At 41.4% G+C, this 24,497-nt stretch overlaps 1 protein-coding gene across 1 annotated transcript; it reads left to right on the forward strand.

Moving 5' to 3' along the window:
• On the forward strand, positions 1 to 22,877 carry DHX36 (DEAH-box helicase 36). Its single transcript, XM_069865208.1, has 25 exons — positions 1 to 231; positions 703 to 824; positions 1,848 to 2,043; positions 2,838 to 2,876; positions 4,198 to 4,368; positions 5,281 to 5,360; positions 6,288 to 6,362; positions 6,518 to 6,684; positions 7,257 to 7,338; positions 7,826 to 7,966; positions 9,189 to 9,291; positions 10,864 to 10,951; positions 11,813 to 11,868; positions 11,970 to 12,034; positions 12,519 to 12,662; positions 13,293 to 13,410; positions 15,802 to 15,900; positions 16,895 to 17,068; positions 17,347 to 17,433; positions 18,066 to 18,149; positions 18,252 to 18,351; positions 18,439 to 18,529; positions 20,007 to 20,127; positions 20,618 to 20,770; positions 21,951 to 22,877. Exons 1-25 carry the CDS (start codon positions 22 to 24, stop codon positions 22,134 to 22,136), a joined length of 2,952 nt encoding a protein of 983 aa, XP_069721309.1. The 5' UTR covers positions 1 to 21; the 3' UTR covers positions 22,137 to 22,877.
• Positions 22,878 to 24,497: the final 1,620 nt, after the last annotated feature.

The raw sequence follows: 24,497 nt of genomic DNA on the forward strand, positions 1-24,497 counted from the left end.
GCGGGTGGCTGCCGGGCGGCCATGAGCTACCGGGACTGGGGCCGAGGCCGCGGCCGGGGCGGCAGCAGCAGCAGCGATGGCGGCGCTGCCTCTGTCTCCTCGGGCGGAGCGGGGCACGGGGGCCGCGGCGGCGGCCGGGGGCGCCACCCCAGCCACCTCAAGGGCCGCGAGATCGGGCTGTGGTACGCGCGGAAGCAGGGCCAGAAGAGCAAAGAGACGGACCGGCAGCAGGTGAGGGGCGGGGGGCGCCGGGGAGGCCTTGAAACGGCCTTCGGGGCCTGGAGGGGCTGCGGGGAAGCTGGGGAGGGGCTTTGTGAAGGGCGTGGAGCGATAGGACGAGGTGGGTGGCTTTAAATTGGAAGGGAAGAGATTTAGATTAGACATTAGGAAGGAATTCTTAACAATGAGGATGGGGAGACTCTGGCACAGGTTTCCCAGAGAACGAGTGGCTGCCCCATCCCTGGAGGGGTTCAAGGCCAGGTTGGATGGGCCTTTGGATCAGCCTAGTCCAGTGGGAGGTGTCCCTGCCCATGGCAGAGAGTGGAACTAGATGGACTTTAAGGTCCCTTCCAACCCAAACTGTACTGTGATTCTGACTCTTATCGTCTCTCACTCATCTGGGAATGACATTTAACTGTTAATAACATCATATCTATGGATATGCTGACAGAAATTGCACTTTTGTGGTGTTGTTTCAACCAGAGAGCTGTTGTGCGGATGGATGAACGCCGGGAAGAGCAGATTGTGCAGCTGTTGAACACTGTCCAAACTAAACCTGAAAAGGACCAAGAGGCCATGTCCTGGTGGTCTGGAGATGAAGAAGGGTAAAGAGAAAGTTACTGGTGCTTTTATTTACTTTGAATCAGACATGCTTCTACAAACTGGGAAGAAGGTGTATTAAGAAAGAGTTACCTTTAGCGAGTGACTGAGATGAACACAGACACTCATTTTTCTTTGCCTGTATGTTCATATTGAAACAGTTGTCAGCAAGGCTGTAAAAGTCTCTTCCAGATTGTCTTTGTATTTGAGGTGTTAATGCCTTTATTTAAAATCATAAATCCCTGTAAATGATCTCCAGGTCTGCTAGAGTAGGTACATGGAATTTTTGAGCTGTCTTGGCCTCTGGAATTGCTCTTCCAGAGGTGGCATTTGATATCATTTTTTAGTTATTGTGTAGTCTTGAAATGTCTTCTCAGCCTCTGAATTAGGATCTGTTCTTAATGCTTAAAGGAGCATGGGAAGTTCCACTTGGACGTGAGGAAAAACTTCTTTCCTGTGGGAGTGATAGGGCACTGGAACAGCTTCCCAGGGAGAGTGTGGAGTCTTCTTTTCCAGAGAGATTCAGACCCACCTGGATGTGCTCCCATCCAGCTGCTAGAGGTGACCCTACTTTATCAGGAGGTTGGACTGGATGAGCCCCAGAGGGCCTTTCCTTCCCTACCACTCTGGGTGGGATTCTGTGATTTAAAATAGCAGCAAAGCGGGCAATCGGGTCTTTTACTCCAAGTCCACTGAAACATGAGGCATTTCGGTCCCTGGCTGAATGACGCAGTTACAGGACAGTGTTCTGGCATGGGCTTAAGCATTAATTTTCTGGAGATGCCCTGTTGCTTTGTTACCTTCCTTCTGAACAGTTTACATGTCTGGCCACTGATGCAAAATTTTTGATGGCTTGTAATTTGCAGGCTAACTGTTTTAATGACATAGTCATTTTCTCATTGGGCAGTCAGGTAGCTCATTAATGTCTCAGTAGAAGTGAGGTTTCCCTGGAATGAGTGGGTGCACTCTGCAGCAGCCAGGCACAGCGGGGATATCTCTGAAATTTCTGTTCTCTGTGCTTATTTCAGGCCAGAACAGCCAGCAAAAGTGAAACCAGAGGCTGAAAAAGCTCCTGTAAGACAGAGGCTGGTCTTGAAGGAAACATTTCTTGATCGGGATGTGGAATATCTCTTTGAAAAAAATGAGCAGGATACTGATTTAGATGAGCAACTTAAAGAAGACTTAAGAAAGAAGAAATCTGATCCTAGATATATTGAAATGCAGGTACTTTTCCGTGTGTAAAGTAGAAAGCTTTTGATTAGATTGTTTTAATTAAACTAACCAGAAAACGTAACTTTTTGCAATTTATTAGGAAGTTGTCATGATGCTACTTCAGCTAAAAATTCCCTTCAGAATTTGTAGAATGCTCACCTATCAGTGGCACAGCGATTAAAAAATGGGCTTTCAGTGACAATTCCTGATTGCATAAAATGTAAAATTTGAAGCCTATGCATAGTTTATTTGGGGGGAGTAGGGGTGTTCTCGTTTGTTTTTTAATGGATTGCGTGCCTATGTTTATGTCTAAAACTGAAAGATAGTCTTTCTAGCCCTCTTCTGGACCTGTTCCAACAGTTCCATATCCATCTTGTGTTGAGGATTCCAGAACTGGACACAGTACTCCAGATGAGGTCTCATGAGAGAGGAATAGAGGGGCAGAATCCCCTCCCTCATCCTGCTGGCCACGCTTCTTCTGATGTAGCCCAGGACACTTTTGGCCTTCTGGGCTGCAGGCATGCGTTGCTGGCTCATGTTGAGCTTTTCATTCCCCAGCATCCCAAGTCCTTCTCTGCAGGGCTGCTCTCAATCACATCGTCCCCTGTCCTGTGTTGAAATAGGGGATTGCCCTGACCCAGGTGACCTTGCACGTGGCCTTGTTGAACCTCATGGCTTTCGCACAGGCCCACTTCTCCAGTCAGTGTTATTTCTCAGTTCAGCTTTCATCATAGATTAAATCTGTCATATTACTTCAGTGCTGAAAAGATGTTTAAAGACATGTACTGTTACTCTCTTTTTCCTAGAGATTCCGAGAGAAACTTCCGTCATATGGGATGAGACAGGTAAATGTGTCTTTAATTTGAAAGAATATGCATTTCTTCTGTAAAATAGGAGAAAAGAGTTACGTGACTGGGACTGACAGGAAACCTTTGATTCCTTTTCTGAAGGTGCTGAAGCCTCCCGGGTTCTAACACTGAGTTTGCCTTATTTTCAGAAAGTAGCTCAGGTTCACTGCTCCATGATCCATACAAAGTTATCCAGGAGCTTTACTGTTCTATCAGTAAGGGCAGCATTATTCATGGAAATGGTGTTGAAGACTAGATATGTTGAAGTCCTTTTGCTCTAAGTATAGGTCTCTTCTTTCTCTGCCAGTTAAACTTGCAGGCATTCCTAGTTACTTGGATTTTGTATAAAATAATTGACTTCTACGTTAATTGTCACACATTCTTTTTCTTACTTATATATATATATATATATAAAAATATATATAAAATATATATAAATATATATATATAAAATATATATAAAAATATATATATATAAAAGTATGCATATATAAAGTTCTGGCCATCTGTTGAACATTTCCCCAATTTAGAGTTGAATATAATGCTGAATAAACCTTTTTGTAATCACAGGCTTAATGGCTGTGCTGCTGGCTCTTACTGCCATTAGTTCCACAGTCAAAGGATAACATCAGTAATAGTATGGGTTAATTCATGTTAATTCTTCATTTGATGTCACCTATATGAAATAGAAATTGGATATTTTCTCCTGTTTTCCTTTGTAGGTTCAATGAATGATTATCAATTTTCCTTTTTTAAGTTAATGTCTTTGTCATAACATGGTCCTTCCTGTTAGTGTTTGTTTCTTAAAATAGTTATGCTCCCCTTCCTGGTCCTTTGAACTGAGAAGTAGAGGCTAAGACCATAAAGAAACTGTTCCTGTTCGTATTAGAAAAGTTAAAATACTGTGCTGAAAATAATCTTCAGTTAGTGCAGTCCAATAGGGAAAGCACTTGGTTTCAGTCACCAGAGATAGGCAGAAGGCAAGTAGCAAGAAGAGGAGCTTAAAAATGTATTTCACGCCTTCATTTTAGTTTAGTTTCGTTTAGTCTGTTTTCATGCACGTTCTTAATTATTTGTAGCTAGTATTCAGGTTTGATATGCTTTGAACCTTACACATGTGAAGTGCAAATGTGCAGAAAGTACTTCTGTGGTTTAAATTGAACCTTTTTAGTATTACAAGGAGCAGATGAATATCTGTGTTTGTAGTTGCTGTGGCACTTTCTTCTAAGTTCACCACACAGTAGCAGATAATTGTGAAATTCCTTTAAAATCTGTTTGGGACAATAATACCATAAATATTTTCTCTGTTTGGAAACAGGAACTGGTAAACCTTATAAACAATAATCGGGTAACAGTGATAAGTGGTGAAACTGGCTGTGGAAAGACAACCCAGGTTACACAGTTCATCCTGGATGATTACATAGAGCGAGGGAAGGGCTCGACATGCAGGATTGTTTGTACACAGCCCAGGAGGATCAGCGCTATCTCGGTAAGCACTGCTTTGGCAAATGAAGTGTGGTTATTTTTTTACTACTTGTAATTATTTATTTTTTTTCTCCCCAGTAAATCTGAGGTAAACTTACTGCCTTGCTCAGAATCATTGAATGAAAATGCATTTGTTACTGGGTCTAGGATACTCGGGCAAGCTTATGAACTGAGTGTGCAGCCTGCTAGATCATTTAACATCTAAAAAATTCCGAATGGCGAGACGGGCACTGCACCTCTGTAAGAAACAGCTCTGCCCCCACATGTACTCATGCGAAGTTTAAACCTTGAGACAAGCCTTTAGTGTGTAGTGGACAGTAAAGATGGCTTTTTGTGTGTTCATTTCCAGTTGTCTGAAATTCTATTGCAAATAAGGATTTTGTTGATATACGCTAATTTGATATTTCATAAGTTTTGGCCTTAATAGAATAGTGGCACTGCAAGCCTCATTCTCCCCTGAATTTAATCGTGTTTTATATCTGTTATTTTAATGGATTTGGGAAGTGCAAGTGTGAATTCTGGTTGATGCTAATGTTGTGTCAGGCCCTTTAGAGCTATATTAATGAGCAAGAAAGAATTTGACTTTTAAGTGCGTCATAATTGTTGTTCATGATAGCTGAGTGTCAAATTATTATAGAACCTTACTTCCTACGTGGAAAGCTTGCCCTGAGGAAAAGGTGTGTGCATTGCTAGTGCCTCAATGATTGTGTTCCTTTAAAGTGTCCTGCATCAGAAATTTGTTCAGGAAACACGGTTCTTGGCAAAGGAGAAAAGGTGATTTTCAGGGTCTTCTTGTTGCTTACATAGCCTCTTGATTCTAGGTATTCTCTGATGTTGAGTAGCTGCATCATCGATCTGCTTTGTGGGATGTTTAAAAATTTTCTTTAATGCACTGTGTTGATATTATTTATTTAAGGTGGCTGAGAGAGTTGCTGCTGAAAGGGCAGAAGTGTGTGGTAATGGCAAGAGTACAGGATACCAAATTCGTCTACAGAGGTGAGAGAGGCTCTCTGGTTCAGGTACAGCTGTGTCTGTTGGTATTCGAGCAAGAGAATTTTGAAAAGTGATTCCTAACGTAGATCACTGTTCATTCTGGTATTTTCTTCAAAAGGAATTCCTGTGAATAGCTGGTGTAAGAAATAGGGTGTTTGAGTTTAGCAAAAAAGTTTGAGTGCGGTTACTGTACTTTATGCAGTGTGTAACACTGGCTGGCACCAAGCTGTATTTTGTCTAGTAAGTAATTTTCAGCACTTCTAAAAGGTTCTGCTATAGGCAGAGGTAAAACCGATATCCCAAATCCGTGAATTTCAAGAAAAAATGGAAATTCTAAACCGTGTTTTTGTGGAAAGCTGTACTTGCTGCACTTACCTGATCTTAGTGGGATTACTCAGTAATAGTCAGCTGCATTGACAGTCGAGCAGTGCTGTAAAGCAAAGGCTGTTACATTTGGACTCATCTGTAATTTAAAATTATCTGAAATGTACCTGCAAATAATGGAATCTCAATTATCATTGAAGAAAAAACACTGGCAAGAGATGACAGCATTTTAATTTGAGTTTATAGAATCTCATTTCTATTTTTCTTTAATCAAGCTTGTTGCACTGCAGTGTATTTAGCTGTCACCTGTGCTGGGCTTAGCTGTAAGAATTTGGGGTCAGCAGATCAATGTGCAAACAATGAAAAGCAATGTCTGGGGAAGTCAGGACTTCCATCATGTTATGAGTAGCTCATTCCCCATCCCCAAAGATGCTGCAGCTGTGGCCCTAGTTCTTTATTACAAGGGAACTCTTAAGTGTGCAAGTTAGAAGGATGAGATATACTTCATAATGGGTATAATGGCTCTGTGCACTTCGATTTTAAGCTTTTAAAATACTTAGTAAAATACAGATGAGAACTGAGGAATTCTTCATGTATCTCTTTCAGCCGGTTACCAAGGAAACAAGGTTCAATTTTATACTGTACCACAGGAATTGTCCTACAGTGGCTCCAGTCAGATAAGTGAGTTTTCTTATTTAGTAAGAATGAATACAATTATGAAATCACTTTACTACTGAGCTGCTTCTGACAGTCTCAGATTTGGTTTGTAGGTTTGTTGTTTTGTTTTTTAAGTTTTGCTAAAAACAAATGTTTAACTTCCTGCTCTTCTATTCTAGGCACTTGTCCAGCATTAGCCATGTAGTCCTTGATGAAATTCACGAAAGAAATCTTCAATCAGATGTTTTAATGAGCATTATTAAAGATCTTTTGAATATTCGTTTGGATCTGAAAGTAATACTGATGAGCGCGACATTAAATGCAGAGAAGTTTTCAGAGTATTTTGGTAGGTGAAATGTTATGAAAGTTCCTCTCAATTAATTTAGGCTTCTACAATATAATGCAGTTCTCAGATTTTAAGATTGTTATCAAAACAGGTAATGGCTTCAATTTTACAAATATTTGCCTGCTGCTGAAGATACTTATTCCCTTAGTTTTATCTTATGCACGTGTGTTCTTCAGTATTTGCTTTTCAGATGTATTGTGGAAACAGTATCTCCAAAGTGGTTTTACAGTAAATATTAGTAAATATTTAAAATATTTTAGAAATCTTGCTGTGAGTGGGCAGCCAGATGGAAGCCTTTAGTTGTTTACTCTTCCAGCTTTATCATGTAGCTGGAACCAGATGAATGTGCTGGAGTGCCACATACTGCTTGCTACCTATGCTTTTATTATTCAGCAGCTTTATTTGGAATGGAATTTGGCATCTTCTGTGAGATTTTCAAAAGAAACAAACAGAAAACCCTTATAGACTTGGCAACTATATTGCAAAAATAGTGAAGAACATTTATTGCCTCTGTTATTTCAGTACAGTGTTTTATTTGCGGGTTAAAAACTGTATTGTGCCTTCCTCAACAGATCATTGCCCAATGATTCACATACCTGGATTCACTTTCCCTGTGGTGGAATATCTTCTCGAAGATGTAATAGAGAAGTTGAGGTAAGGGTGTTTTCTGAACACCATTATAGGGGGTATTTTGGGAGTATTTGTTTAGTATGTCTTCCCAAAGATTATCTCGGTATAAATAACCTGGGGAAGAATTAGCTGTGTTCTCAATGAAAACCTTCCAAATGAAGCTTAGTAGCTGTCACAGTAATCAAAAATGGCACATAGCTGCCTGGAAATGTTGGCTTGAGGAGGAGAAAATCCTTGTTTGTCTTTGAGCGATGAAGTTTCAGACTACTAAATCAAGCTGGTTGTTCTGTTTGTTCAGACTTCTCTTTTTTTTTTTCTACAAGTTCTTGTACTTACTAGCTATGATGCCTGTTTTTATAAGTAAGATTTCCTTCAGGAAAAGAAATCTGAATAATCTTTTGTACATGATATAGCTAAAGTGTGGCGTATTGTCTATAGTTTGGAAAACTAATACGCAGCTGGCTTTACATAACAGCTTTTTGAAGGTAATGCTTGTTATTTAAATTTTAAGGTATACTCCAGAAAACACTGATCGTCGGCCACGGTGGAAGAAAGGCTTCATGCAAGGGCATGTGAGCAGGCCAGAAAAAGAAGAGAAAGAGGAGATCTACAGGGAGCGATGGCCAGAGTACTTACGGCAGCTGCGGGGCAGGTTGTTCTCAAGTCTATCTTCTACCTTAAGCTTTTAGACGCCTAACTGAGAAATTAATGCTGTACTCTGTGCTCTTACTAATGATGTGATCTGTGGAAAACACTAATAATGGAATTGCCAGAACAGTTGGCTGGCAACCCTTGAAGTGCTTTGGAGTCATCACCAAACATTAACTTCTTTTGCTGGGCAAGTCATGAGAGAGATTACAGCTGTGAGTTACTTGCTCTTGCTGTTGGAGTTGTCCAGTATGTAGTGTTAGGCTGCTTGAGCTTTGGACATTAGTTCTCTTCTGATGAATTTGCCCCTTCAGTTTTTTTCCTTGAGGAAGATCTCAGTGCTTTCACTCGTAATCAACATAATATAAAATGTGCTGGTTTTAAAATGAAAACAAGCCCACAAAACCCAAAACGAAACCCAGCAAAACAAAAACACCACAATCTTTTTCTCAGACTATTTTAATATTCCTCTGGAGTGGTTTAAAACCAAGCTAAATAATTTTGTGTCTTGAGCAGCTCATGGAGATTGTCAATTTGAAAAGTTCTTTTGTTGATCAGCGTTTGTCTGGATAAGTTGATTAACTGTATAGCCTGGCTGATTTGTTTCAGGAACAGCATCTTCCTGTTTTTCTCCTGTCTTATTTGTCCTCTGCATTTTGGGGCTGTCAGTATATCCATCTTGGTGACTATAGTAAATGTAGGCGTCTCAGTTTTATCCCTCTTTTCTAGGAGAAAAGTCCTCAGTGCTGCATTGTGGTCTGGCCTGTTCAGTGCTCTGCTCATCACGGTTGTACTCAATCTTCCCTTTCCCACCATGTCTTTTGAGCCACTTGGCAGTTCTTTCTGTGGCGGTTGCTTTCATGAAGTCAATGGGCTGAGCAGATAAGATGCCTCCTGCTTGCTGGGAGTGAGGACAAAATTGAAGGATGAACTCAAGTTGTGTAGGTCCTAGTTAATCTGTGAGGAGGAGAGAGACCATGTAAATGCCTCAAATGCAGTTTTCTTGTAACATGGTAGTTCTCAAACTTACTAATCTAACCTGATAATAATTGCACTGAACTAAATGTGGAGAGTACTTTGCGGTACAATAGTTGAACAGACAAAGGCAAAAACTGATCAGTAGTGAGTTACATAAATGTGTGATGGCAGAGCCTTGGAACAGAAGCATGAGTGCATGACTTGGTGTGTTGAAAAGTTACCAATATGTGTGTTTTTAATGCCTGCAGGTACTCAGCCAGTACTATAGATGCCTTGGAAATGATGGATGATGACAAGGTCGACCTTGACCTTATAGCAGCACTTATCAGACACATAGTTTTGGAAGAAGAGGTACGCTTCTGTCTCCTGTCCTCACATCAGTGATGTGACTGACTTGTGGTCAATGGCTGTTGCAGTGTCAGACCTGATAGTTTGGCTTACCATACAGATGTAAGCAAGAATAACTGCTCTTTTGGCTCTTCTGAGAAGTAATCTAACAGCTTGAATTACTGTTTGAGCCCTGACTTTAGAATGTGGTTGGTTACAGCGTTCATTGACAGGATGGCATAGAAACCATGTTTAAAGGGGAGCACAAATCTACATTTTCTTGAACAGGGGTTGTGGTATTAGCGAGAACTGTGTACATAAGGAACATGAAAAACTTACCAATATGTTTGATGTTCTCAGTTATGGTCCCTTCTGAGCAAGGGGCAAGAAAAAGCCTGAATTCTTTCACTGACAGTAAGACCGTCCCATAAATAACATGAAATAGGTAGCTGAAGGTGTGGGTGCTGTTTCAATTCATATTGGTGCCTTTCTGTCTTTCAGATAAGCTTTTAAATAAGCCTTCAAATTAGTTATGCACCTTGGTCAACTGAGGGAAAGGAATATAATTACAAATGAAATTTTGTCCTCTGATTCTTTGTGACTGTGTACATGTTTGTCAAAGATCTCATTCTTTGTAGTCCCTAGTAAAACTTAACGTTTTTTGAAATAGCTGTAGAAAATGATCTGAAAACCTCATTAGTGTGCACTTAAATATCTGTTCTTAATTCCTTAGCAGTGGGAGGGAGAGGGCAAGAACAGTGCTTGGAGGTGATAGTCACTGCCGCTTGTCTACGCTGTGCAGTTGGCTTTAATGGTTTTTCTGCCTGCACAATCCAAATATGACTCAGATGCTGTGAAGAGTGAATTTTTATGGAGCCCTGCAAAAGGCTGGTCACCCTTACCAAACACACAGCTGGGAGACTTCCAGCTTAGCTTGCAGCTGGTCAGGATCAGTGGTTAGTACAGCTGCATTAAGTTATCCTCAACTGTGCCTGACCTTGTGATTTAGTAATGACACTATTGGAGTATTAATATCAGAAGGATTTGTGCCTGAAGTGGTGACAAATACCAAGTAACTTCTGTTACTGTAGATATAATGTATGTAGATTGTCGTAACCCGAAGTTATGTGCGTGTATCTGTGTTCAAAAACATCTGTGGAAGACCTGACACCTTAAACTGATTCCTTAATGAGAACTTATTACAAATATCAAATAATTTCACATTTCAGTTGATGGATTATTTAAGCTGTGGATAATGAGGTTGAGTTGCTGTTTTGATTTTGTTCTTCCTGTGTTGAAAATTCTATGCCAGTTTTTTATTTTCTGACTCATTCTTCTCATGTTGCCATGGCTCTGTTTAAAATGCTGCAGAGGAAAAAATTGTAAGATCGAATTTATTTATTACGTTCAGATAAATATATGTACCTAACTCTTGCATAAAACAATCTGTATTATATAAGTTTCAAACCTGAGGCAAAGATTTTTTCAAATATCACATACACTGCTTATGTGTAGTGGGGTGCAAGCAGCTGATTCTTTGCAGAGCGTGTATTTTGTTCTAATCTCTTTTCCCTTCACTCCCTCTTTTGTATATAGGATGGTGCAATTCTGGTGTTTCTTCCAGGCTGGGACAACATTAGCACTTTGCATGATCTCCTGATGTCACAGGTCATGTTTAAATCAGGTAAAACCAGAATTTTACGTGGGGATTCTAGCAGTAGTGGTAGTGTCAGACTCCTGACTTTTGCATGTGACTGCTGGTGTTGCACTGGATTTGGGGTTTTTTTTCTCTCTCCTGTCAAAACTATTGCAGTGTATTCAGCATTGTTGGCATTTCTGTGGTATCTCATCTGCTAAAGACAACTCCTTTTCCTCGGTGTAGGAGTGAACAATCTGAGAAAGAAACTCAGACCTGCATCCTTTTCCTTTTGTCCTTGTACCTATGATAACTTCCATCTGAAACTAAACTCTTTCTTCCATGTTCCACATTTATTGATTGTTCAGCAGCTTCTATCTACTGCTTTGCTGATAGTTCTTTTAAATCCTGTTTATTCCTAGAAGCTACTTTAATAGGACACTAAAATGTTCTATGCCTGTCTGATACACTTTAATTTGTCCCATTTGCAAAACTCATATTTTCATCTAACTTGTCTAACTATGCTCTTGCCTATTCAGATAGTTGTCTTACAGTTCTTTTTGTGTACATTCCCCAGATAAAGAACTTTAATGTATTAAAAGATTGAGGAGTGTCGGTTTATTGAATTTGAGCAATTATTGAGTAATTTGAGAATTTAAAAATGAAATATAGATTACTGTACATAACTCATTTTCTTAAACTTTCTGAGTCACCATAGCATAGTGAAAACAAATTCCTTTATACTTTTTTACTTAAGAATTTGCCGTGATGGTCCCTATATCTGTGAATCCAGAAGAAGAAACAGTAGACTTACTTGCAGGGTGTTTTCTCTATTCTACATAGTTGATTTTCCTGTAAATTAAAGTTTCTGTGCTTACACCAAATCTCTTACTGATTTTTAATTTTCAGATAGGTTTATTATCATACCTTTACATTCACTGATGCCTACTGTTAACCAGACCCAGGTACGCATTTCTTTTATTGTAATATTTCACAATTATGAAAAAATTAATTAAGCCTATGTTTGATTTTGGCAAATGTATAAATGGGCCATGGATAATTACAGGTTTTTAAGAAGACCCCACCAGGAGTAAGGAAAATCGTGATTGCTACCAACATTGCAGAGACTAGGTAAATAGCTGGCTGTACAGACCAAAAAAGCTGTATGTTAACAAAATAAATTAAAGTGACAGTTTAAAGTATAAACCTCTTCAGTGTTTCAAAAAACATACGCTTGTGCGTTTGTACCATTCATTTGTAACACTTTATCTTTAGGAATGTTTATAGATTAAATAGAACTTTTCATTTAATTGTTATGGACAATGAAAACGTGGATGTTACTGTAATGACTCACCTTTGTGTGTGATAAAACCGAGCTGCCTGTCCTCTCTGCAGTCTTTATAATCCCAGGTGGTGACTTTTGCCAGACCTAGGAGAGTAAATCATGCTCTTTCTTGAACTGTACAGTAATGTAATTCTTAATAGAATTCCACATGCAGATTGATTTTATTGTTGGCTCACTGTTTGGGAGGGGATAGAGAGGCAAAACGCCTTTCAAGTCTTAGGTGAAGCTTGCGAAGATGAAGAGTTGTGGTTTTTTCTCTCTTTTAAACAGCATTACGATAGATGACGTGGTATTCGTTATAGATGGTGGAAAAATAAAGGAAACACACTTTGACACCCAGAACAACATCAGCACGATGGCAGCAGAGTGGGTTAGTAAAGCTAACGCCAAGCAGAGGAAAGGTCGTGCAGGAAGGTAAGAATAACGGGGGACAGTTGGAAAAGTTTTATGATGTGAAGTTTCCCTCTGTCTTGGAGCACCTGTGTGCTGGAAATACTGCTTTGTTATTCTGATGTCCAGGAATAGATGCCAGCGCAACTGACTCTTGTTCTGATGGGAAAAATGGTTCCTTTGTCTTTCTAGGAAACTGGCTTAACTGTGCTGTTTAACTCATGGATTTCCCTCCTTGTAAAAGAATGAGTTCTAATTTTGTTCTAGTTTTGGTTGGCACTGTTTGCCTTCACACCTGAATCGGGAGGCTGTGATACATCAAAGTGAAAATTGCCTACAGGTTCATATTGCTTAGTTGTATGCCTAGTGTTTTGTGAAATTTCTACCCCTCTGAAAATACTTTGTGGAAGGTTTTCTCTCTTGTTCAGACTTAGACTATTCTCTTCATTACTCTTTTTGAGCACTTGGTAGGAGGTTTGTGTTCCGCATGCCCTTTTCCCTTTTGATGGCTCTGTTTCAGAAAGCTGAAAGCACAATTGAGTACCTCATTTCCTTGAGGTGTTTTGGAAAGCCTTTTATAAACAAACACAATTACAATGTCAGTGTCATAGAAAAAAACCAAACCAAAACAGTTCTTTATTTAAATAATTCCAGAGTTCAGCCAGGCCATTGTTACCATCTATACAATGGACTACGTGCCAGCCTTCTAGATGATTATCAGTTACCAGAGATCTTGAGGACGCCTTTGGAAGAGCTCTGCTTACAAATAAAGGTAAACACATGAATCTTCAAACATTTGCTGTCTACTCTTCCATTGGAATAAAAGGTTGGGGGATTAGGTTAATGCAACTGTGTTGTCCTTAAGTCAGGACTGTGTTACACCCGAATTACAATGTATTTATCCAGTAATTGGAGCAACTTTTGCAAAATGAGTACTTGTACCCAGATGCGTCAAACCCAGGAAAAATAGAGTTGTCTAGTCTAAATAAAAGCTGAAGTCTCCTCACAATTTTCACTGTGCATTCCTCCTCTCCCCCAAATTCAGTCAGAGGAGCTTCAGTGGGAATGCCAGCAAGACTAGGGATATGGTGTCTTAAAGGAATTTTACTAAGAAATAGTTTTAGAACTGATGTTAATTTCCTTTTTGGCAGCTTGCATTGAATTCCTTATACATGCATAAGAATACCATGTGGATGCGTATAGAAAGAATCACAGAATCACAGAATAACCAGGTTGGAAGAGACCCACCGGATCACCGAGTCCAACCGTTCCTAGCAAACACTAAACCATATCCCTCAGCACCTCGTCCACCCGTGCCTTAAACACCTCCAGGGAAGGTGACTCAACCACCTCCCTGGGCAGCCTGTTCCAGTGCCCAATGACCCTTTCTGTAAAGAATTTTTTCCTAACGTCTAGCCTAAACCTCCCCTGGCGGAGCTTGAAGCCATTCCCTCTTGTCCTGTCCCCTGTCACTTGGGAGAAGAGGCCAGCACCCTCCTCTCTACAACGTCCTTTCAAGTAGTTGTAGAGAGCAATGAGGTCACCCCTCAGCCTCCTCTTCTCCAGGCTAAACAACCCCAGCTCTCTCAGCCGCTCCTCATAAGGCCTGTTCTCCAGCCCTCTCACCAGCTTTGTTGCTCTTCTCTGGACTCTCTCCAGAGCCTCAACATCCTTCTTGTGGTGAGGGGCCCAGAACTGAACACAGTATTCGAGGAGCGGTCTCACCAGTGCCGAGTACAGAGGGAGGATAACCTCCCTGGACCTGCTGGTCACGCCGTTTCTGATCCAAGCCAAGATGCCATTGGCCTTCTTGGCCACCTGGGCACACTGCTGGCTCATATTCAGTCGGCTGTCAACCAACACACCCAGGTCCCTCTCCTCCAGGCAGCTTTCTAGACAGACTTCTCCCAGTCTGTAGCACTGCATAGGGTTGTTGTGCCCCAAGTGCAGGACCCGGCATTTGGCCTTGTTAAACCTCATGCCGTTGGACTCTGCCCAGCGGTCCAGCCTGTTCAGATCCCTTTGCAGAGCCTCCCGACCCTCCAGCAGATCGACACTTCCACCCAGCTTAGTGTCGTCCGCAAACTTGCTCAGGGTGCACTCGATGCCTTCATCCAGATCATTGATGAAGACATTGAACAGGGCTGGACCCAGCACTGAGCCCTGGGGAACCCCACTTGTCACTGGCCTCCAGCTGGATTTCACACCATTTACCACCACTCTCTGGGCCCGGCCATCCAACCAGTTTTCCACCCAGGAGAGTGTGTGCCTGTCCAGCCCAGAGGCTGACAGTTTCTCAAGCAGAACGCTGTGAGAAACTGTGTCAAAGGCTTTGCTGAAGTCCAGGAAGACCACATCCACAGCCTTTCCCTCATCCAGTAGCCGGGTCACTTTGTCATAGAAGGCGATCAGGTTAGTCTGGCAAGACCTGCCTTTTGTGAATCCATGTTGACTGGGCCTGATCACCCGGTTCTCTTGCATGTGCTTCATGATAGCACTCAAGATCACCTGCTCCATGACTTTCCCTGGCACTGAGGTCAGACTGACAGGCCTGTAGTTTCCTGGGTCCTCCCTGCGGCCCTTTTTGTAGATGGGCACAACATCAGCCAGCCTCCAGTCCAGTGGGACTTCCCCAGTCTTCCAGGACTGTTGGAAGATGATGGAAAGGGGTTTGGCCAGCACATCCGCCAGCTCCTTCAGTACCCTAGGGTGAATCCCGTCCGGCCCCATAGACTTGTGACTGTCCAGTCGGGCTAGCAAGGCTCTGACCACCTCCTCTTGGATCACGGGAGCCTCATTATGCTCCTCTAGCTCCTGGGTTTGTACACAGACGGAACGACCCTCCTTACGACTAAAGACTGAGGCAAAGAAGGCATTAAGTACCTCAGCCTTTTCCTCATCCCCTGTTACTGTTGTCCCTTCTGTGTCCAATAGGGACTGTATGGTCTCCCTAGTCCGCCTTTTATTATTTAAGAAGAATGGATCCTTATGTTTCAGACTTCATTAATACATTTTAATGGTTGTCCTTAGTTTTTAATCAGTGAAACTCAAGCTGTGAATTATTCACACTTCATTCAGTTAATGTGATCGCTGCTTACTAATTTTAGGTAGCCTTCTTTCTCAGATTGCTATAGGTTTGTGTGTTGTTTTTTTTTTCTTTCAGATTCTAAAGCTTGGTGGAATTGCTTATTTTCTGAGCAAACTAATGGATCCGCCATCTCGTGATGCTGTAATGTTGGCCATAAATCATCTAATGGAGCTGGTAAAGTGTTGTTTCATGTACATACAAGGAAAGATCTGTTTAAAACCACGTTACTGCATTGTTTGTTATCAGACAGTTCTGATTATATAGACCTGGATGTTTGCAACCTCTTAGTGTCCAGCATAGACCCATTATGTATGCTTATTGAACAGAGGAAAGGATTTCCCGCAATCCATGACGTATCTGGGCTGCGTAGAGTAGTTCCCAGAGAACTTTCTAAATCACTCAAAATGTATAAATGCACCTTGCATTTCGGTTCCCTACAAGTATTTAGTTAACTCGCTGCTTCTGTACCACCCTGCTCATGGCTGCATCCATGAAGCCCTCCTAACCCAGTTGGATCAGTGAACAGTTTGAGGCTTGTTCTGTGGGTAAATAAGATCTTTACAGAAGAAAGACCTTGTCTGTCATTGCCTCTTTGGGTGCTGAGGAAGGAGAGATTAATGATGCATTTTTACTGCTGACTTCTTGCCTTGGTATTATCAGTACAGCCCAGTTGTAGCAGTAAGTTGAAGCACCTGGTGTAGGTGAAGGGCAGTTTAGACCAGTGGCTTGATAAATCTTTAGATAAAATTCAGCTTTGCGCATGTTTTGCGATAATGCTGCGTAGTAGCAAATGGCAGAGTAAATAAAAACAGAAGTGATATTGAGAGTAAGATATAAGTCTAGAAGTAGTCTTCATCAGGGTAGTTTAAAGACACTCAGGTGTTAATAATTCTTCATGCTTTTGTCCAGAAAGACACTGAGCCCTGGCAGACCACTTAAAACACAGTTAATGGTTGTTGCCATTTTCTTGGATCTAACTGAACATTTCCATTTCTCCATAACTTGCTGGATCGTTTTGCTAGCGCACCATATTGCAGCTCGCTGCATTCTCCTGCTGTTAAGCTTTCTTTTGTTCTGTAGGTATAGCAAGGCTGTTTCAAGGACATCCTCCCCATTTTAAACACTACATTTTTTTTTTTTTTCTTTTTTCCTCTTTTTCTTCTGACAGAATGCTTTGGACAGACAAGAAGAACTGACTCCCCTAGGTGTTCATTTAGCACGATTACCAGTTGAACCACATATTGGAAAAATGATACTCTTTGGAGCTTTATTCTGCTGCTTGGATCCAGTACTTACGATTGCAGCTAGCCTCAGCTTCAAAGACCCTTTCGTCATTCCTCTGGTAAAGTTTCTAAGAGCAGAATTTTGCCCAAGATTCTTAAAATCTTGGAAAGATGTTGGGACTTACTGAGAAGTTGTAATTTAAAAACATGTTAGTTGTGTTTGTGTTAGACGAAGATTGCCTTCGCATCCTATGAAGCTTTGTCTTTACCTACAGACTGTTAGAAGTAGCTTTAATTTTCACGTGTGTTGCCTACTGAGTTTGCTGTAAGATCCCTCAAGTAGGAAAAGAACTGTCGTGTCAGTCATGAATATTTCATAGGTTCTTATTATTCTTAGGGCAAGGAGAAAGTAGCAGATGCAAGAAGAAAGGAGCTGTCAAAGAACACTAAAAGCGACCATCTAACTGTAGTGAATGCTTTCACGGTAGGCATGTCTTAATGTTGGGTTTTTTTCTTCTAGAATTGTAATTTGAGTAATATGGTTTATTCTAAGGAAAAACCAAATCATTTAAGCTCGGTAGAATTTCTTTCTTGGCTTCCACAGAAACAAAACTAATTTTCATCCTTCTAGTGTTGAGGAGTCTTGTCTTCAGGCTCAATAACCTCTTTCACAGACTTATTCAGAGGAAATAATGTGACAGTTATCTTGCTGAAGTCATGGAATCCTGTCCTGCTGACCTCTAGCAGAGGCGGGAGCTGGTCTTGGAAGCATTGGAAGTTTAGTTTTCTAGTGTTGGGGTGAGAAGAGGAGGAAATAAATGGCCTCGAATGCAGTTTCTGCCCAGGATTGTTAATAACAACAAATGAAGTACTGGCAAATTTAGCTACGTTTCACTCCTCACCAGAGCAAACAGGAAGTTTTTGATTCAAAATATTGTAGAGTTCTGTTTTCCTGCTCTGTGTTGCATGTACATAAAGAGATCAAAGGATTTACTTTCTCTCATGTAGAGAAAAATAACTATCTTTTGTTGACCTCCGTTTTTTGTTGTCCTTTTTTTTTTTTAGCATGTATTTAGTATGTTCTGAACATATTTGAACTGTGGTTTTAATTTTTAGGGCTGGGAAGAGACTCGACGCCGTGGTTTCAGAACTGAGAAAGACTATTGCTGGGAGTATTTCCTCTCTTCAAATACGCTCCAGGTAACATCCTGATAGTTCAAAAAAGGGAATCGTGTCTGTGGGAATGAGAGGAGCCGCCTTTTGGTGTAGCATCTTTCTGGAACGATCTTTCTTGTTTCCTAGATGCTGCATAACATGAAAGGACAGTTTGCTGAACATCTCCTTGCAGCTGGATTTGTGAATAGCCGAGACCCCAAGGATCCTAAATCCAATACCAACTCAGGTGAATTGTGGAAGGGAAGGGAGAGTTTCTGGTAGCTGAAATCTTCAGTTTGCAGAACTGTGGTATTTACTTTGCTGTCCTCTACAGATAATGAGAAGTTGCTCAAAGCGGTCATCTGTGCTGGCTTATATCCAAAAGTTGCAAAGATCCGGCCAAGCTTCAGCAAAAAGAGAAAAATGTAAGGGTTTGGTTTAATGTTGTTTTGTATTCGAGGTTTTTTTCTACGTTAGGTAATTTGTCAGGGTGAAGCAATGGCTTGAGTGCAAGAAAGAATCTCTTCATAGCGCAAATCATGGTTGTGCGTTTACCTCATTTGAAAAGCATAGGTGAGAGCATGAGATTGTTAATCTGTGTAACATTTTATACCTGCTAGTCTGTAAAATGTTTTTTATGACCTTAGCGTGCCATGCAGATGTTGCAGTGTATCACTAATACTGCTGCTAATAGGAGTCCTGCCATCCTCTTTGATCTACAGCAGCAGTTAAGTGTTCTCCTTTCTTACAATTTGGCAAGACAGAGCCCAGAAAGTCTGGTCTGATGATTTATCACTTCTTCTATTATCAGACAATTTATTCTTACTAACTAACAATACACTCCTCAGACTATAGATATCCTTCTTTGTGGACATAATTTAAGACAGAATGAAGGATTGTACATTTGGGTCAAATTAATGTGTGTAATGTCAAAACATCAAGCTAGGAGCAATCATTATGCCTATAACTGAAAAAAAAAAACCCCGAACACCCCTTCCCTCCTCCAAGTGATTATGTCTATGAAAGGAGTAGGAACAGAAGTCAAAGTTACCCTTTAGACTGCGTCATTTAGACTGTTCTGTAGCTGACATTGCTAGTCTGTTGAAAATCCCTTTTAAACTGAGCCTGCTGTGCTGGAGTCACCTAAAAGATGCAGTAAGCTTGCAAAGCAGATGCAGGTAACTGCGTGGCTGTGTCCTTGCTGCACAGTGGAGTGAGGTGTAAGCCAGCTGCCAACTCTATTTTGCCAAATCCTGCAGTATGAATAGAGAGCTCAGTGATCCGAACTCAAACATTCATATCTGAAATATAGGAAGGAAGAGAACAGTTGTGCTTCATTTCTGCTTTTTATTGTCTCACTGCAGTGTTATTTTAGAAGGGAAGTGTGATTTTGGGGTAGCAAGTATTACCAAAGCAGTTGACTGTCCTGTGAATTGGATTCATTCAAAGGCACGTGGTACAAACAGAGGTGCGTGACTCTAGCTGGTCAGCAGTGTTATAGCTGCTTCCTTCTTCCACACTGCCACCACCTGATGCCAAGCAACAGATTCAGATACATAAGTTCCTTACGTGTTTTTCCAAGAAATTGCTTGAAACTTGGTTTGTGTAACTCGCAGCCCTTCACTGGGAGAAAGAATGCCACTTGTTTTTTCTACTGGAGAGTATGACAGGGTTTGTTAAGGGGATAAACTTGACAATTCAATCTTAAATGCAGAGAGAGGGATGTCTGCAGATTCAATTGTAATCTTTTGGGAAAGGAATTAAACTTTCTTCAGACATCCACGTACTTTGTGTTTCATATGCTAGTAGAAAATTGGAGGGTTTTTTTTTATCCTGGGACACGATTGCGCTAAACTTTCGAGATCTTATTTCAAGCCTAAAATAAAATCTTTTTTCTTTAAGGGTGAAAGTCTGCACCAAGACAGATGGAACAGTTAATATTCATCCTAAATCAGTTAACGTGGAAGAAACAGAGTTCCATTATAACTGGCTTGTGTACCATTTGAAGATGAGAACTAGCAGTGTATGTAAAGGGTTTATATTTGTGTGATTTATTTGTGTAGCTCTTTAATGAGGTTGGATCAAGGTTCAAAGGGGATGTGAACAGTGTCTTTGTTTGAAGTCTTCCTGTCTTGGGTCATTCCTTTGTCATCAGTATGTTCTTTGTGATCCTGGGGTTGTTTAAGGTTCTGGCAATAATGTGTAGGGGGTTTTTTTTGTTTCAGTCCAGTGTAACACTTCTGAATCTGCTGAAATCTTTCTTTTCCTCTGTTTATTATGGAATAGTTGGTTTGATTTCACCACTTTGTTTGAAGGACTATAACAGGGACCACTTTTGCTACTGTTCAATCTAATTTCATGTAACTTTTCCAAGCGAGTTGCTTCATATGTCTTGCGTATTTATGGATTACTGAATAATGGTCTTGTGGAATTCTGCTCTGAATTTCGTTAAGGGTTACGGATATCAATTCAGATGCTTTGAAGGGTGATTGGAAAATTTTGTCTTCTTGCAGATTTACTTATATGATTGTACAGAGGTCTCTCCATACTGTCTCTTGTTCTTCGGAGGAGATATATCCATTCAGAAGGATAAAGATCAGGATACCATCGCTGTGGATGAGTGGATTGTTTTCCAGTCTCCGGCAAGAATAGCACACTTAGTTAAGGTGACCGTGTTTAATAATATTGTTATATGGAAGACTTAGTATAACACTGATGAGGTGATGAGTCACCTTCCCTGGAGGTGTTTAAGGCACGGGTGGATGAGGTGCTGAGGGATATGGTTTAGTGTTTGATGGGAACGGTTGGACTCGGTGATCCGGTGGGTCTCTTCCTACCTGGTTATTCTGTGATTCTGTGATCCTTCTTAGCATTTCTGTATTTGATATCACTGTGTACCTACTGAGATGATGATTGTTTAAATGTATTCCCAGTAAGCAGTTCAAGTACACAAAGTAAACAAAAACAATTAACCAAAGGTGTGTAGATGGCTGCAAGTTCATTCAAAATGTAGTAGGGAAAACAACATTCTGAACAGGCTGCAGCACAGGGTAAAGTGTGCAGAAGTAAACAGTAGTGCACTCCTTTATGTTTGGCCTTAGGAACAGGCAGTCAGATTGATTTATTGTTTTGTTTCCAGTGTAATAGCTTGGCTAATGAGAACGAGGTCTTGTGCCTGTTGAGGCACTGGGAATGTGGCAGTGATTTTCCTGTTCAGCTCGTGCAGTCTCTGCTGAAAAATTCATGAGGATACCGAAAAACTGTAGAAGCTTGAGAGCAAGAGTTGTAGGGTGGATTTAAAGGATTTGTAAACATGTCTTACATGTCAAGTGAGAGATTAGAAGAGATTTATTGTCTGTAGCTTTTCATAGCAAAAGCTGTAGGATGACTCGATCACTCCATGAAATGTCCATGTGGATATGGAAGCATGAGGATGGGACTTCTCGGCTGGCAGTAGTAAGGGGGAGCTGAATAGAGCTCTGTTTAATATTAGATCCTAGAAATCATATCTGATTATTTTTTAGCCCCAGATATTTTGAATCCAGAGCTAGTCAGCTAATACATGGATAGGCTGTTAAAGGCCCTCACATCCAGAGGTGGTCATCATCATAAGCAGTAAAACTGTTAGGTCTTGAGAAGCAACTTTTGATCCCGAAGATAGCAAAGTTGGAATGAACTGATAGGAGAACATGTAAAGATTAAGAAAAATGTATGTAAAGATGAAGAAAAAAGAGGGCCCAAGGGATTTGAACTTGCTGTAGTAACATCATGTTGTCGTGTTGCTCTAACTGCCTGACTCTCTTCTTTTGTCTTTTTCTTCCTTTCATTCCCACAAACTCTTTGCAGAACTTAAGACAAGAGCTCGATGATCTTCTACAAGAAAAAATAGAAAACCCACATCCTGTGGACTGGAATGATACTAAATCCAGGGATACAGCAGTACTGACAGCTATTATAGACTTAATCACAACACAGGAGAATGAAAGTGCCAGAAACTATGCTCCACGATTCCAGAGTGAACGCTATAGTTGACACTTTCATCTGTATCAATAAAGCAAATATTCACCTTTTTTTTTTTTTATAGCATTTATTTAGCTAGAGGAAAAAGTTTTTTAGGGTAAGATGGTAATCCCCTCATGCTGAAGAGCAGTGATTGCAAAATAGTTGTTAATATCTGTATATGCATGGTAATGTGTGTTTGGTGTAGCTTTTTTAATAATGCAATACCCGCAGTGTTAGGTGATGTACGGTTCTTGTCCTGCTGTAGCTTTTCTTTTTGTTTTAGCCATCAGGTTACAGGTAGATATTAAAAAAACCTGCTAGAATACTGGTTAATAATGCTTAAACTGTTCTTGCTATTGGTAGAAACATCTCAAAAGACTTTCTTTTTAATTGGGGTTGGTGAGCAATTATACTTGCTGTTTTATTCTAGCTCTGCAGCAGTCTTCTCACCAAGGCTTCCACAGAAGGTAATTATAGCTTAATTAAACTATACTTGAAAACACTTGCTAAATTTGTACAGTGGGAGGAGGAAACCGCTTTCAGGAGTATTCTGTTCCTCTGCCTTTCATTCCATTCAGGTAATCTTTCTTTACTTTTAATGCCCGTCTGTCATCACTGCTGACAAATTTGAGAGTACAGAAGACAGGGTTAGGTAAAAGTCACGGTGGAATACACTTTAAGGTGTCATTCTAATTATCGTTATTTTTAAACAGTCCGTGTATGGGTTATAGTGTTACATTAAAAGTCCTTTCTTTAACATGTTATTCCATCTGTTCTTAGTTCTTCGTGTTTTGAATGCCATTCTGCTCTGAATGCTTCCAAATAGGTAAGAACATCACTTAGGATTTTGAATAGGGTGATGAGTTTGAGCAATACGGTTCTGAAGGAGCTGCTGTCCCCTTGGAACCAGGGGGCTCTGGATGTGGGGTTGGGCTGGATGTGGGTTCGGGCCCCATTCCCTGCTGCTGGGAGCTGGGGCAGGAGATGGAGCTGAGACAAAGGACAGGGGTTTAACTTGGACAGGTGCTGGCAACTGTTACCTGCACTTTGCAGCCATAGCTCTGCTATTCATAGAGTGGTTTGGGTTTGAAGGGACCTTAAAGATAATCTAATTCCAACCCTGCTGTTCCTGGGATTATCCTTGAGGAACACAGCTCCTGCATTTCCAGGCAAACAAAATGATGCACAACCCCTTCTCCTTGGTTTGGTTTTATTTCTTGTGCTTTGCAAAAATGACCTTAACCACCAGGTACAGGAGGATTTATGAGCCTTATCCTGAAGAACGTGGAACTGCTCAGGTGAAACTCTTTCCATTAACAAGAGTGGAGGCTGTCAAGCTCGTTATTTTTACAGCCCAGCTGCAGAAACACCCATATAATTCAACCTCCCTCCTCCCAGTCAGTTTAATTCAGCCCAGGTGTTGAGGGTGGGGTTTCCAACAACCCCCTGCCCTGCAGCAGCTGGGTGCAGGAGGAGAGAGGAAGCAAAACCTCCAGGGCTGCCTGGGGTGGTTGTGGGGAAGAGCAGAGCTGTGAGGAGCCCCTGGGACCCTCCAGACACTCGGGATGCTGGTAAGAAACGCAAGAAGTTGTAGGTCCCCCTGCATCAGGGTGGGTATGGAGGTGCTGGAGGTGAGCCCTGGAATTGAAAGGTGAAAAAGGAAATAAGGGATAAATTATGTGGAAATGAGAATGAAATGAGTGTGGTGCAGTAGCTCAGGCCCTTGGTGTTGGGAATGCTGAGGAAAGAGGTTGGTTTGAACCTTGCTGCTCCACACCATGAACCTGGGGTGCATCCAGCACAGTGTTGCCAGCTGGGTGAGGGGGAGGATTGTCCTGCTCTGTTCTGCACTGGTGCAGCCCCACCTCGAGTATGATGTGCGGTTCTGGGTGCTGCAGTATAAAAAAGGATCTGCAGCTACTGGGGTGTCCAGAGGAGGCCACAAACTTGGTAAAAAGACTAGAGGGGAAGTTGTATGAGGATCAGCTGAAGTCACCTGGTCTGTTCAGCCTGGAGGAGACTGAGGGGGGACATCATTGCAGTTTACTGCTTCCTCACAAGGGAAGGAGGAGGAGCAGGTGCTGAGCTCTCTGGTGAGCAATGGTAGGACCCGAGGGAACGGCAGGAAGATGTGCCAGGGGAGGGTTAGATTGGATATTGGGTAAAGGCTCTTCGTCCAGAGGGTGGTAGAGCACTGGAACAGCTCCCAGGGCAGCAGTCGTGGCCCCAAGCCTGACAATACTTGAAAATCTTTCAGCCAATGCCCTCAGACATATGGTGTGAATGTTGGGGTTCTGTGCAGGGATGGGAGTTGGATGCAATGATCCTTGTGGGTCCCTTCCAACTTGGGACATTCTGTGGTTCTATGAGGGTGGGCAAGAAGCTCAGGGG

Source organism: Phaenicophaeus curvirostris, chromosome 10, assembly GCF_032191515.1.
Source record: "Phaenicophaeus curvirostris isolate KB17595 chromosome 10, BPBGC_Pcur_1.0, whole genome shotgun sequence".
Taxonomy (NCBI): domain Eukaryota; kingdom Metazoa; phylum Chordata; class Aves; order Cuculiformes; family Cuculidae; genus Phaenicophaeus; species Phaenicophaeus curvirostris.

Bases quoted from the DNA above. Each gene is read 5' to 3' on its own strand.
- DHX36 (XM_069865208.1), top strand. From the start codon at position 22: ATGAGCTACCGGGACTGGGGCCGAGGCCGCGGCCGGGGCGGCAGCAGC. The intron at 7,339-7,825 runs GTAAGGGTGTTT...TTAAATTTTAAG, and splicing joins GATGTAATAGAGAAGTTGAG to GTATACTCCAGAAAACACTG. The intron at 17,434-18,065 runs GTAGGCATGTCT...TTTAATTTTTAG, and splicing joins CTGTAGTGAATGCTTTCACG to GGCTGGGAAGAGACTCGACG.